At 43.8% G+C, this 13,053-nt stretch overlaps 1 protein-coding gene across 1 annotated transcript; it reads left to right on the plus strand.

Moving 5' to 3' along the window:
* The first annotated feature begins 237 nt into the window (after nt 1-237).
* LOC311232033 (uncharacterized protein) lies at nt 238-8,520 on the plus strand. The gene is made up of 5 exons (XM_084318699.1): nt 238-314; nt 3,620-3,943; nt 4,042-4,095; nt 7,061-7,208; nt 8,180-8,520. The coding sequence occupies exons 2-5, from the start codon at nt 3,625-3,627 to the stop codon at nt 8,283-8,285; spliced, it is 627 nt and encodes a 208-aa protein (XP_084174825.1). The 5' UTR covers nt 238-314; nt 3,620-3,624; the 3' UTR covers nt 8,286-8,520.
* Nucleotides 8,521-13,053: the final 4,533 nt, after the last annotated feature.

The following is a 13,053-nucleotide window of genomic DNA, read 5'->3' on the forward strand; positions in this document are numbered from 1 at the left end:
TGTATAAACTATTGGCTACTTTAGCGATGCCCTAGATGGGCTTATTGTTTTCCAGTTAATAAGGCTATCTAATATCATATAAGACCATAACAACCAATGAGTCAACCAACGGAAATAATGAGGGTTGGCGTAACCAGTCGGACGTGTTCTATACTGTAGCTTGCCCACACCCATCAACGTTGCCCCACCTTCTTCTATAAGCTAAGAACTCTCTTCCTCTCTCTCTCTCTCTCTCAGTTCTTCTCCAACATCAGGGGGAAGCAGCTGTACTTGACTCTCTCCCACACATCCTCCCTCCAGGACTCTTCATCAAGGTAAGTGACTCTAGCTCTGCTTTCGGCTGCATGGGGTAAAGATCAACTGTGCTGTTGATGCATGGATGTGGGGGTGAGGATATTGTCAAAGTATTCAGTAAAGAGTAAGAGTTAGAGGACTGCTCTTTCCCCAGTGGGGGGGGGGGGGGGGGGGGGGTTGTAAGTTAGTTACCGGTATACTTTTTGGAGAGAGAATCTGGTTAGTGAAAATGACAAATGTTTTTGTCGTTTTGTTGAACTTCCTCTTTTGTGCTGAGAGATTCAACCTATCCTGGGTTGTACAGTAGGGCAGCGTTTACTTGACAAATTCACAGAAACCATGAGTAAAGAGTAATCGAGGCTCATCAGTGAGAGAAGTCTTCCAAGACGACCTGCTCATCACCAGTGGAATGCTGCAGTGGTTCTGATAAACAAATTACTTACTGGTCTGATATATTCGTCACATCCCGGATCGATTACTGCAACACTCTCCTCACCGGCCTTCCCACAAAACTCCTCAACAGACTACAAATTATACAAAACTCTGCTGCCATGATCATCACCCGCACCAACTCATCCGACCACATCACCCCCGTCCTCATTCAATTACACTGGCTCCCTGTGCACTACCGGATCGACTTCAAAAACCTCCTACTCACCTTCAAAGCCCTCCGCAATCCAGCCCCCATCTACATCACTGACCTCCAGGAATACACTCCCTCCCGCACCCTCAGCGCATCCTCTACTGGACTCCTATCCATCCCCAGCTCACGCCTCAGCACCATGGGTGCCCAAGCTTTTCAAGTCAAGAGTTTTATTTGTCACGGCATACAAGTATACAGTGAAATGCGGGGGGTCTTGCCCGCAGCGATTGTGCATAATACAATAATAATAATATAATAATAATCCAATAATTGTGCAATAATACAAGTAATCAAAGTAGGGCATATCGGTATATGTACATGAGTTTTTACAGAGCATGGTAAGACATGCTAGGTCCTGTGATAGTGCAATACACTGTTAGCTACGGATGAGGCACTGGGTCTTTATGTTATACTATACTATTTTTAAAGTGACTTTTCCTTTTGTAAAGTGACCATCAGTGTGAGCGTGTGCAGCATGAGTGTGTGTGTGCTCATGTTAAAGTGGCTGCTAGTGTGTGAGCGTGTGTTGTGTGTGTGCTCATGTGTGCTTGTGTGTGGAGAGTTCAGTGTTCAAGGCTCTGGTGGCCTGGGGGAAGAAGTTGAGCCGAAGTCTCTCTGTCCTAGTTGTTGGTGTTCGCAGGCGTTTGCCTGACCGCAGCAGCTTGAACAGGCTGTTGTTGGGGTGGTGAGGGTCTTTCATTAGCTTCACAGCTTTCAGCTGCTCGGCTCCCAGACTCTCCCAGATAGAGAGTCTGACTCACTATCATCATTTAAATCACAACTGAAAACCCATCTGTTCAAACTCGCATATTCACTATAATATAACCTGTGTCACTGTCCTATACCCCCTGCTGTTTGTTTATTTTGATTTTTTAACTTCACTGTTTTAGACTTCGTGTTGTTTGTTTTGTTTTTATGATCTGTAAGGTGACCTTGGGTGTCGTGAAAGGCGTCACCAAATAAAATGTATTATTATTATTAAAATGTGTTATAAAGCCCTATTCAAATGAACATACTGGAGCTCACTAACTGACCTGGCAACAAGTATTTCTATTACTATTCTTATTTGTAACATCTGATATGATGTTTGTTGTTTGGGGTAACTAGGACCTGATTGATGGCATACAAGGAGGTAGAACGGAACACAAGTATGCAGGAATGAAAACGCATAGGCCGTACATACAATCTATGGAAGGAGTGCTTATGTCAACATACTGCATTTCCTCATACCAGAAAACTTTGACAGGTTTGTTGGTCATTGTTGTGCTAATAATACCAGTTCAGTAACAGTCAGCCGGCAATACAAGTGGTCCCAAAGCAAACACAACTGATTGAGGCACCCTGAAGAATATGTCACCAAACCTGCTCATCCCCATGCGCAAAGAATTTCAAAAGAGTTTTGTCATTGTTTCAAGCACTGGTCAAACAGGGCTGTCTGAAAGTAGGGCCTGTAGGGAAAATGCAGCCCTCCGTGGCATTATTTCTTGCCCTCGAAACGGTTCCAGAAGATTCAGATTCTTTATAGTCACATTATCATGTTCATATACAAGTAGAGGAGAGTGAAAATATTTGAGCTTGGTTCCTCAACGTTACAGCAGCGATGGTAGATGGTAGAATAAAAAACAATAGAAATAGCACAAAAGAGAGACATAAAACAATGTTAAAGTAGCATTAAAATATAATACATTTTATACTACCATATAATATATAACACAAAAATATAGTACAGTGATAATGGCGTGGATATTGTGTTTATCTGTCCTGTTCTTTTTGTATCTATATATTTGCTTATCCTCAGTTTATGGCCATTGGTTCACTCTGCACTATTACTGCATCAGTGTTATGTGGTGAACGATGCTTAGAAGCCTAGTCTGTTACTGTGACCTGCCCCATGAACTGTAGGGAAAATATAGTATGGCTGTGTTGTATTTGTTGTTTTTTGTATGCACAAATTACTATATAAATATTAATGTAGTGAATCACTATAGAAATATAATCATTTCTATTGTAAAACCAGACGAATACCATACTATTCCACTACAGAAATACCATGACAGTATACATATCTGTAGTAAATCTCTAGTCTTTACTGCACTGGCTCCCCATTGCTGCACAAATCCGCTTCAAGGCCCTCGACCTGGCATAGGCTACCGTGTGGCAAAGAGAACCGCTCCCGCCTACCTCCGGTCAATGGTCTTTAACTACACACCCTCAAGACCCCTACGCTCTGCATCTTCTGGCCTACTCCTATCCAAGCTCCGGGAGGGTCATCAAAGAGAAGTCGCCTATTCTCAGTCCTTGCCCCACAATGGTGGAATGAACTACCCACCTCAGTTAGGACAGCCGAAACCCGTCCAATCTTTCGCCGTCGACTAAAGACGCACTTCTTCAACCATTATCTGTCCTAATAAACGAACCTACACTGTAGCACTCAACACTTTGATGAACATTGTTACTCAGCTGATAGAGTTGTACCCTTCCTGATGACTTGTCGTACAGAACTTCGCTTTGGATAAAAGCGTCAGCTAAATGACTAAATGTAAATGTCATTTACATTCCTTTATAATTAGATATTGTTTTACATGTCGTATATTGTTTTATATTTTGCATTCTCTCTCTTCCTCTCTCTCTTTCCATTTTCTCTGTCTCACCTTCTCTCTGTCCTTCCTTCCTTCCTTCCAGGCAGTATGGAGAAGGATCAGGGCCCCCTCGTGAACCCCCCCCCATACCCTGGCCCCCCTCTGAATGATTGGGCAGCCTACCCTCCCTATCCAACAGGTCAGACACCAGCAGCCTACCCTCCCTATCAAACAGGTCAGACACCAGCAGCCTACCCTCCCTATCAAACAGGTCAGACACCAGCAGTCTACCCTCCCTTGGCTCCCTATCAAACAGGTCAGACACCAGCAGCCTACCCTCCCTATCAAACAGGTCAGACACCAGCAGTCTGCCCTCCCCTGCCGGCCCGTAAGATGGATCAGACAGCAGCAGCTGTCCATTCAACAGGTCAGACACCAGCAGCAACAGCATGTATTGTTTTGTGTTGTATTCTATACTTATATTGTTATGGTTTGTCTTTCTTGGTTTGACTGTCTCTTTTTCAGCCCCACAGGCTGAAGTTGTCCATTATGTCGTTCAAGGACCTACAAACGTTCCTGGTTAGTCTCTCTCACACACACACACACACACACACACACACACACGCACACGCACACGCACACGCACGCGCACACACACACACACACACACACACACACACACACACACACACACACACACACACACACACACACACGCACGCGCACACACACACACACACACACACACACACACACACACACACACACACACACACACACACACACTATCGTCAAATTAGCAAAACAATGGCAAATGTCAGAAGTTGAAACCAGGTAGAACACACCCGTTTCAGCCAAGTTATACAAGCTGTGAGATTTAAAACAGAGTTGTACTCACTCTTTCAGCATCCAGTAGAATGTTCATTGATTGATTGAACATTTTATTAACAGGTTGCAGAATGGGTACAATACAGGATGCAGACCAGAGAAAGACTTTCGTCTTGTTTACATCAGGGTCCCCCATTTTCAATTCATCATGACATACATGACATACAGATAGACAATACTGCTACATCTATACATTTATGACATACCAGATTTACAAATACAGTACTGTTTGTGATACAAAAAGAGTCTAAAAAAGAGAGTATATACATTTGACGAAGAAACTGTACATTGGAGGAGGTTGGGTAGGTGGGGTGGGGGGGGGGACTATACATTGGAGGTGGTTGGGTAGGCGGGGTGGGGGGGGGGGGGGGGGGTAACTGTACATTGGATTATCGACTAAACCTTACTTGGTCCCAAGAAGAGGGTCTCGTGTATTATTGGGTTAGGACATTTACTGTACATTGGAGGGGGTTGGGTTAGGACATTTACAGGGGCCAGTTTCGAATTGAAGTCTCCCGTAGGTGCTCTTTGAGAGTGGTTTTGAAAGTGGGTAGTGATTCACATTCCTTTACAGCCGTGGGTAGGGCGTTCCACATTGATGTGGCATAATTGCGAAACATGTTTAGTCCCTTGTTTGAGCCGAATCTGGGTTTAACATGATTTGTGGAGCTCCCTCTGGTGTTGTGGTCGTGGTATTCACTGACCTTTGGGAAGTATTTTGACATGTACATGGGAGCAGCTAGCTCACTCTAGCTGCTTGTTTATAAGAATGTTTCCAGGATGAGCATAAATGTTCCTTTAAGCCCATCTAACACCATTATCAAATCCCTGTTAACTGTCTCATTCTTTCCTTTAATTTGCCCTCTGTCTAGGCCATTTCATTCTAGCTTTTTGGCCACAGCTTTTCTCTCTGACCGGCACGCTGCCCCCTCAGCACCATCTACATCCCCTTCTACAGTGCTTTCCCCCTCCTCCTCAGTTATAGGGTTACTGATATCTACCTGTCGCTGGACTTCAACCAAAAACAATTGATAAGTGAATTCAGTCTGGGGACCGGAAGAAAATGCCAGTATTTAGAATTTGACACATGTGGAGTAAGATTTCCATTGTACATGTGTTAGCCTACATAATGGTAAAAAATTTAATATTTAATCTTGAATCTTGCGACAGTTTTGTTAAACCATAGTTCATATTGGTCCTATGGGACACTTACAAGACGATACCAGTCTAAATAGGAGTTTTAGCCCATTTACTAATTAGCACACATATTTTACATTACTCCTGAGTCCTGACTATATTTTTTCTCTTTCTCTCTCTCCCCCTCTTTCTCTCTCGCTCTTTCTCTGCACCTGTACTTCATTGTTTGCGTTCATGAACTCTTTCTGTAGCACCTTTCTGGTCCAATGCGGGCATTAATTGCGTTGAAAAGAGGTTACTAGTTTATTAGCGTGACCAGGAGATAAATGTGATGTGGGTTCACCACCATGCCGGTGTCGTCCTTGAACACCACCTCAGTGTGTATTCGGACTAGCGTAGGTCAGTGGCCAATCAGAGAGCAAAACTCGAATGCGGAAGCATGAATTGTTTGGGCTTCGAATAGACGCATTCGGGTCAGAAGTTTCAAACTTTACTCAGTTTAAACTCAAATTCACTCTGTTTATTTTTGTGGTGAATTAACACTTTAATCGCCAAGGATGCCTAAACTCGTCATTCCCCGCCATGCTAATTCTGCCAATGACGCCGTAACACGTCATTGAGATCAATATTTCAAAAATCTGTGATCGCAATCATATTTCTCCCCCGGAGACTTGAGATCTACTGTTGATCCCCTCTCAACTCTCCAACGGTTCAAGAGCGCCATCTGGTGGCCGATCGGCGGATCGCCCAAACCGGAAACGGAAACTGGTGCTCATCCAAATTCGGTCCAATCACTCGCTATAGGTGCCGGGACTCGAGCGTGACACAATGGATAGTGATCCGTTACCAATAACTCGATAAACAACATGATTTGGACGTATATACTATTATACAACCTGGAGATGGATCGCATATTTCAACATCCCATAATAGGAATATTTTTGCTCCACGCTCATCGCCCAACGCTACGAGGAAGCTACGGTGAGTTTCAGCGTTTTTTTTTACCGTGTTCGATACAAACTGCTCTAATGATCATATCACCCACACTAGATGAATCATCTAACGTTGGCCACGGAATTATAAACGACCCCCCCCCCCCATCCGGTCAACATCAGATGATAAGTAGTAACTTCTAGAAGCACGTCCATTTGACATTTTTTTTCTTGCGCAGATCGCTATCAAACTGTATTTGATCATCAATATAATGCATTTGGGGCTATAAATCACGTTCTGGAGAATGGTGCAGAAAACGATAAAAACATATTTATACTTTAGATCGTATTTTAGTATGAATATGTGAATGAAAAAGTATAACGTTCCTACGTCCTGAACGATAGATAATTGACGTTGAATGGGCCATAGTAATGTCAATTTAGCAATACAATTTAAAAAGTTATAGCCCTGCAAAGAAGGGGAACTTCTCCATAGACAAATAGAGCTGGCAGAGGATGGTATAATGATGTACATAAGCCTGGCGAAGAAAGTGTTAAGTGTGTCTTTTTGTGATCCTGTCTCCCAGTGGCCCAGGTGATTGTGATCCAGTGTCAGCCGACTGATCAACCGGCACAAATGAGGTGTCCCTACTGCCAGAACGATGTTGTCACGAAAACTACCCACAAAAACGGCCTGTTAACCTGGGTGCTCTGCGGCACGATGACGATCATGGGGTGAGTTACACATAGAGGATCCAAAGTGCATGCACACACACTCTCTCTCTCTCTCTCTCTCTCTCTCTCTCTCTCTCTCTCTCTCTCTCTCTCTCTCTCTCTCTCTCTCTCTTATTTTCTTCAGTCAGGCCAGGGTTTCTAGTTGCGACAGCGCTATAAGGAAGATGAGTTGGCAGACCTCTCAGCAGGCCTGGACTGGCCATTGGGCTGGTGGCCTGGCTTGCTAAAATGGCCTGCAGAAAGAAATTATTATTTTCCCACTGACCTGACATATGAACATGCACACACGCATATACGTGTATACCGTATGTATATATTTTCTCCCACCCACCCCCTCCTAATGTACAGTCTCCTCCCCATCATATGTATATATTATTTTCTGTTAGGATCTCTGGGTAATAGTACTGTATATTTGCATATCGTATATGTCACAAATGTAACAGTACTATATACCTGTACAGTATGTCATGTATGTCCCTATGCCATAAATGTCATGATGTCATGTATGTTGTGTATGCCATAAATGTCACTATGAATTGAAAATGGGGGACCCTGATGTAAACAAGACAAACGTCTTTCTCTGGTCTGCATCCCCTTAACAATTGTGTGTATTGAGCCGTACTGTATTGTACCCATCCTGCAATCTGTTAAATAAAGTTTTCATTCATTCATTCATTCATTCATTCATTCATTCATTCATTCATTCATTCATTCATTCATTCATTCATTCATTCATTCATTCATTCATACATACAGTGTATATATATACAGTATAAGTTTGAAAGTCTGAAAAGTTTTTTGCTGTGTGTGTGTGACAGGCCCTCAGCAGACCAATAGGTTTTCTGTTTGATGGTGTACTAATATCTCTCTCTCTCTCTCTCTCTCTCTCTCTCTCTCTCTCTCTCTCTCTCTCTCTCTCTCTCTCTCTCTCTCTCTCTCTCTCTCTCTCTCTCTCTCTCGTCTGTGCCTAGGTGCTGGCCTTGCTGTTTAATTCCATTCTGCATAGAAGGGGCCAAGGATGTGGAGCACCGTTGTCCCAAATGCCACAATACGATTCATAACCACAGACGTTTGTGAAACAGACTGTCACTCGCTATGATCCTTCAATACACAAGGATCTACACAAACAACTACAAAATACTAATGTTTCTGGAGCCAGAAACCTATGGTATAATAAATATTTACATTATACATACATAATTTTTTTTATTATCTATTCTATTATTATTTGTATTTTTTGCACAATCGAAGCGGGCATGGCCACCTTCATTTCACTATATGTCTTGTGTATGTGATGAATAAACCTCTTGAATCTTGCACACATATATTATTGTACATACATATTGTTTTTTTTTGATCAAATTTTTTTTATTGTTATTCACACGAAACAAGACAACACATTAACCACAATCACAATACATAGAACTTCACAAGAAAATAACAAAAACAATAATAATAATAATACAGACTAACAATTATACAGACAAGAGAAAAGAAAACAGAGTTCAACCTTCTAAATTAATTCCAAGGGGTACTATCTAATAAATGGTCTTTCCCAGTGTTCAGCCCCGATTCCCGGCCGTGTGACCCTATATTAATAAAACGTACATCTCCAATCCACCACAAGGACAATTTTTTGGGAACACGACCTGAAAACAGAGCAATGAACCTTCATGAAAAAACAAAAACCTGTAGAGGCGTTCCATAGACTCACAGAGACCGTGTAAAAGTGGCCAAACAGTGAAGAAATAGTCAAATAGCTGCCCCCCCATAATATCCCCAGCTAAACTCAAGATGACAAGACAAAGGACAAGACAGACAAAAACATTTCCTCCTCCCCCTCCCAAGAGACCGCCGGACTCACCCGAACACGCACCCCAACCCCGCTCAGCCGCACACTGCGGTCTTTACCTTCTCAGCTGCTGCGAACCACAGGTCAATTCCAGCCTGCCCCACCCCAATCACCCGGGCTGTGGATATCTCAAGATAAATCACATCCAATAGAGTTAGGGACCAGTTAATCATTGTAAGCTTCTCAGGCTCCTTCCATCTCATTGCTATTAGCTTCTTCGCTGCTGTGACGCCCGCTAGGACAACCCTTTTCAGTTGTACGGACGCGGGTAGTGTCGTTATATCGTTCAGGAGTAGCGTAACAGCTGTGAATGGGATAGTTAAGCCACACAGATCTGAAAGTTTGTCCGTTATTGACCTCCAGAAGCGGGCCACTGGTGGGCAATCCCAATACATATGCATATAAGTGCCGGTGGCCTTTTGAGAGCACAAAGTGCACCGAGAGTCGGTTATCAGTCCCATAGCATATAGCTTCCTAGGTGTAAGATAGGTCCTATGAATATAATTAAAATTAATTTGCTGGTGATTGGGGTTGCGGGAAGATAATGCCACATTTGCCCAAACATCATCCCAGTCAAACTCGGGGTCCAACTCTGGGATATCCACACGCCAGATTGTATCCAATGATAAATTTTTATACGTGGATTGAATTAAGAGCGTATAAAAGTCGGAGACAAACCCTCTGGATGTCGTCCTGTCCACTATGAGCCTGAGGAAGGGGTGTGGGTGCAAGGCTTGAGCCCACGGTACGCCATGCGCCCTCAGTGCTGACCTTAGTTGGAGGTAAAGAAAGAAGGACTCGCCGGGAAGATCATAAAATTCTCTTAAGTCCTGAAACGCACGGAGGCCGTTCTTATCATAAATATCCTCCAGAGTATGCACTCCCCTCCTTTGCCATTGAGGAATATTAACCGGCTTGTGTCCAACAAGTAATTGCTGGTTATTAAAAATTGGAGAGTCCAGGTGCCAAGGGCATTTAACCCCACACGACCTCTGTACATTACGCCACGTTTGGATCACGTGAGTTATGATCGGTCCATACCTCAGCCGGCATTTCGAAATAGAGACAGTGGAGTACACTACATCCTGCAATCTTAGCGGAGATACCGCCGCCGCTTCTAAGGAGCGCCACGATACAGCCTCTACAGGGTCCAGCCAGCACATCAGAGGTCTCAGTGAAAAGGACCAGAAATAAAGTTTAAAATCAGGGATTGCGAGGCCCCCATCTTGTTTTCTACGTTGAGTAGTAGCCCTTTTGATTCTCGGGCGTTTGTTATTCCAGACAAACTTAGATACCATCGATTGTACCTTGCGCCAGTGGTCTATTGGAGGGGGCAGGGGGAGCATTGAGCTAATAAAATTTATCCTAGGCAGGATGTTCATTTTGATTATGGAAGCCCGGGCTTGTAAGGAGTTAGGAAGGGACGACCACCTGTCTAGATCCTGGCGTATTTTATCATAAGTACCCGTGAAGTTGTACTTAGTAGTTTGGTTCAGCGTGGGGAATATCTCTATGCCCAAGTATTTAAAATGTTCTACTATGGGGATATCAGCTGGTAGTCGTACCGCCTTGGCCAGTTCATTAAGAGGCAGGCAGGCTGATTTGTTCCAGTTAATCTTAAAACCTGACAATTTACCAAAGTCGTCGATTATCCTCAATAATTTTGTGGCCGACCGGGAGGGGTCGTCCATGAAAATCAGCAGGTCATCCGCATAGAGAGCAATTTTGTGTGGAGTATTGTTGACCATTATGGGGACGATGTCCTCCGATTGCCTAATAAATTGGGCCAAAGGTTCGAGGGAAAGCGCGAACAGTCCCGGGCTCAGAGGGCAACCCTGTCTAGAAGATCTGGAGACTGGAAAGAGTGTGGAACAGTTTTTGCCTGTCAGTATCATCGCAGACGGCGAGGCATACAGGACTTTAATCATATGAATAAAACTCTTTCCAAGACCCATGACCTCAAGTACCTTCCACAGGTATGACCACTCAAGTCTGTCAAACGCCTTCATGGCATCCAAAGACAGAACTGTGGATGGAGTTGTATTGTCTTTACTGTTATCGATTACATGCAACAGCCTCCTAAGATTATCTGCAGCCAGACGCCCCGGGATAAAACCAGTTTGATCGCAGTGTACCAATACAGACATAAATCTCTGCAGGCGACGGGCCAGCACCTTGGCAAACACCTTTAAATCGGCCCCGAGAAGACTCAAGGGTCTATAGCTACCACAATCATTGGGATCTTTGTCCTTCTTGAGAAGTAAAGAAATCAACGCCATATTGACATCTCTTGAGAACTCCCCTTGTTCGATAGCGTAATTGATCATATCGAGCATCAATGGACCCAGTTGGTCCCAGAAAGCTAAATACACTTCGGGTGGAATACCATCCCAGCCTGGTGCCTTACCCCTCTGCATTTCAACAATAGTCTCCCTCAATTCTACGAGAGTAATCGGTCTCCCCAGTTCCTTGGCCTCTTCCTCAGAAATGTGGGGTATCTCAAGCCCGCCAATGAACGATTCAAACTTAGAGTCATCCAGATTACCCTCTGAGCTATATAACTGTGAGTAAAACTCTTTAAAAGTGTCATTGATCTTTTTCGAATCAGTAGTGACTGCACCCTGGCTCGTCCTAATCGAGGGGATATCCGAGAAATGATCATTTGAGCGTATTTTCATTGCCAATAGATGGCTAGGTCTGGAGCCGTGAAAATAGTAATTTTGTCTTGTCCTATGTATCAAGAACTCAGACTGTTGTTTAAGTATGGAGTTTATTTCTTTTTTGACTATCTTACGTTGTGTGTTTAGTCGTTCATTATAGTCAGTTTGCAAGGATGCGTATAGGTCCGCATATAATGATTCCAGTCCTTCTAGCTTTTTTGACCGGGATTTTCGCAAATTGGAGGCAAATAGTGTGACATGACCCCTGATGAATCCTTTCAATGCGTTCCACAGGACCCTAGGGTCTTCTACTGTGCCAACGTTGATCTGCAAAAATTCAGCTAGTTTACTCCTGAACTCAGAACAGAAGTCATCGTTCTTTAGCAGGGTCGAATTAAAACGCCATCTGGGAGTTCTTGCGGAGAGCCTGCCAAAGGTTGCCGTAAGGAAAATCCCCTTGTGGTCTGAGAGAGCCAAGGGAACCAATGAGACATCGAAACTATCAAACATATTAGGGGACGCGAATGCATAGTCAATTCGAGAGAAGCTTTTGTGTCTGGCTGACAGGTGAGAGTAATCTTTGAGGGTGGGGTTGCATAAACGCCAAAGGTCTGTGAGCCCTGTGTCTTTAGCCCACATCCTAAGGGCCTTAGAGGCCCGTTTTTGGTCGCTCGTTTCAGAGGGCCCGGACCTATCCATCTCAGCATCCCAGCACGCATTAAAATCGCCACCCACCATGAGAGCGTATCCATTAAGTTCCAACATATTCTTCGTGATTGTATTATAGAACGCTGAATCAAATGTGTTAGGAGCATACAATGCTATTATAGCCATCTTCCTATGCAAGAATTCAACTTTTGCTATAGTAATCCTTCCCTCCGTGTCCGACCATACATCCAAGATTTTGATATCAAGGTTACGTCTTGTAACTATGACTACTCCTTTCGTCTTATCATCGGCTGAGGATGAGGAGATAACGTGATATTGCCGATTTGCCAGTCTTGACACGTCACCTACCAATAAATGCGTTTCACTAAGGAGAGCAAGGTCAATATTTCTCCTCTTCAATAGCCAAAGGACACTGGCACGCTTGTGTGGGGCGTTAAGCCCTCCTGCGTTCCAAATTAAAATATTCAATTTAGCCATGGTCGAGCTTGTATAAATGCGTAGAGAACATACCAGTGCAGCCAGGCTGAGTACAGAGGTGCCGATCCCGGCGGGCCCGGACGGTCAATCCCAGGAGTTCAGAGGAGGAACAAATACACACACATAAAACAGTACATAAAACACATAAAAATACCACCCCAGCTACAACCCCTCCCCCTTCTACTCT

Source organism: Notolepis coatsorum (genome assembly GCF_963971535.1).
Source record: "Notolepis coatsorum genome assembly, chromosome: 7".
NCBI classification, from domain to species: domain Eukaryota; kingdom Metazoa; phylum Chordata; class Actinopteri; order Aulopiformes; family Paralepididae; genus Notolepis; species Notolepis coatsorum.

What these genes read in the sequence shown, in the direction of transcription:
- LOC311232033 (XM_084318699.1), top strand. Translation starts at nt 3,625, where the DNA reads ATGGAGAAGGATCAGGGCCCCCTCGTGAACCCCCCCCCATACCCTGGC. An exon ending in AGCAGCTGTCCATTCAACAG is followed by an intron (nt 3,944 to 4,041) that starts GTCAGACACCAG and finishes TCTCTTTTTCAG; the next exon opens with CCCCACAGGCTGAAGTTGTC. An exon ending in AGGACCTACAAACGTTCCTG is followed by an intron (nt 4,096 to 7,060) that starts GTTAGTCTCTCT and finishes CCTGTCTCCCAG; the next exon opens with TGGCCCAGGTGATTGTGATC.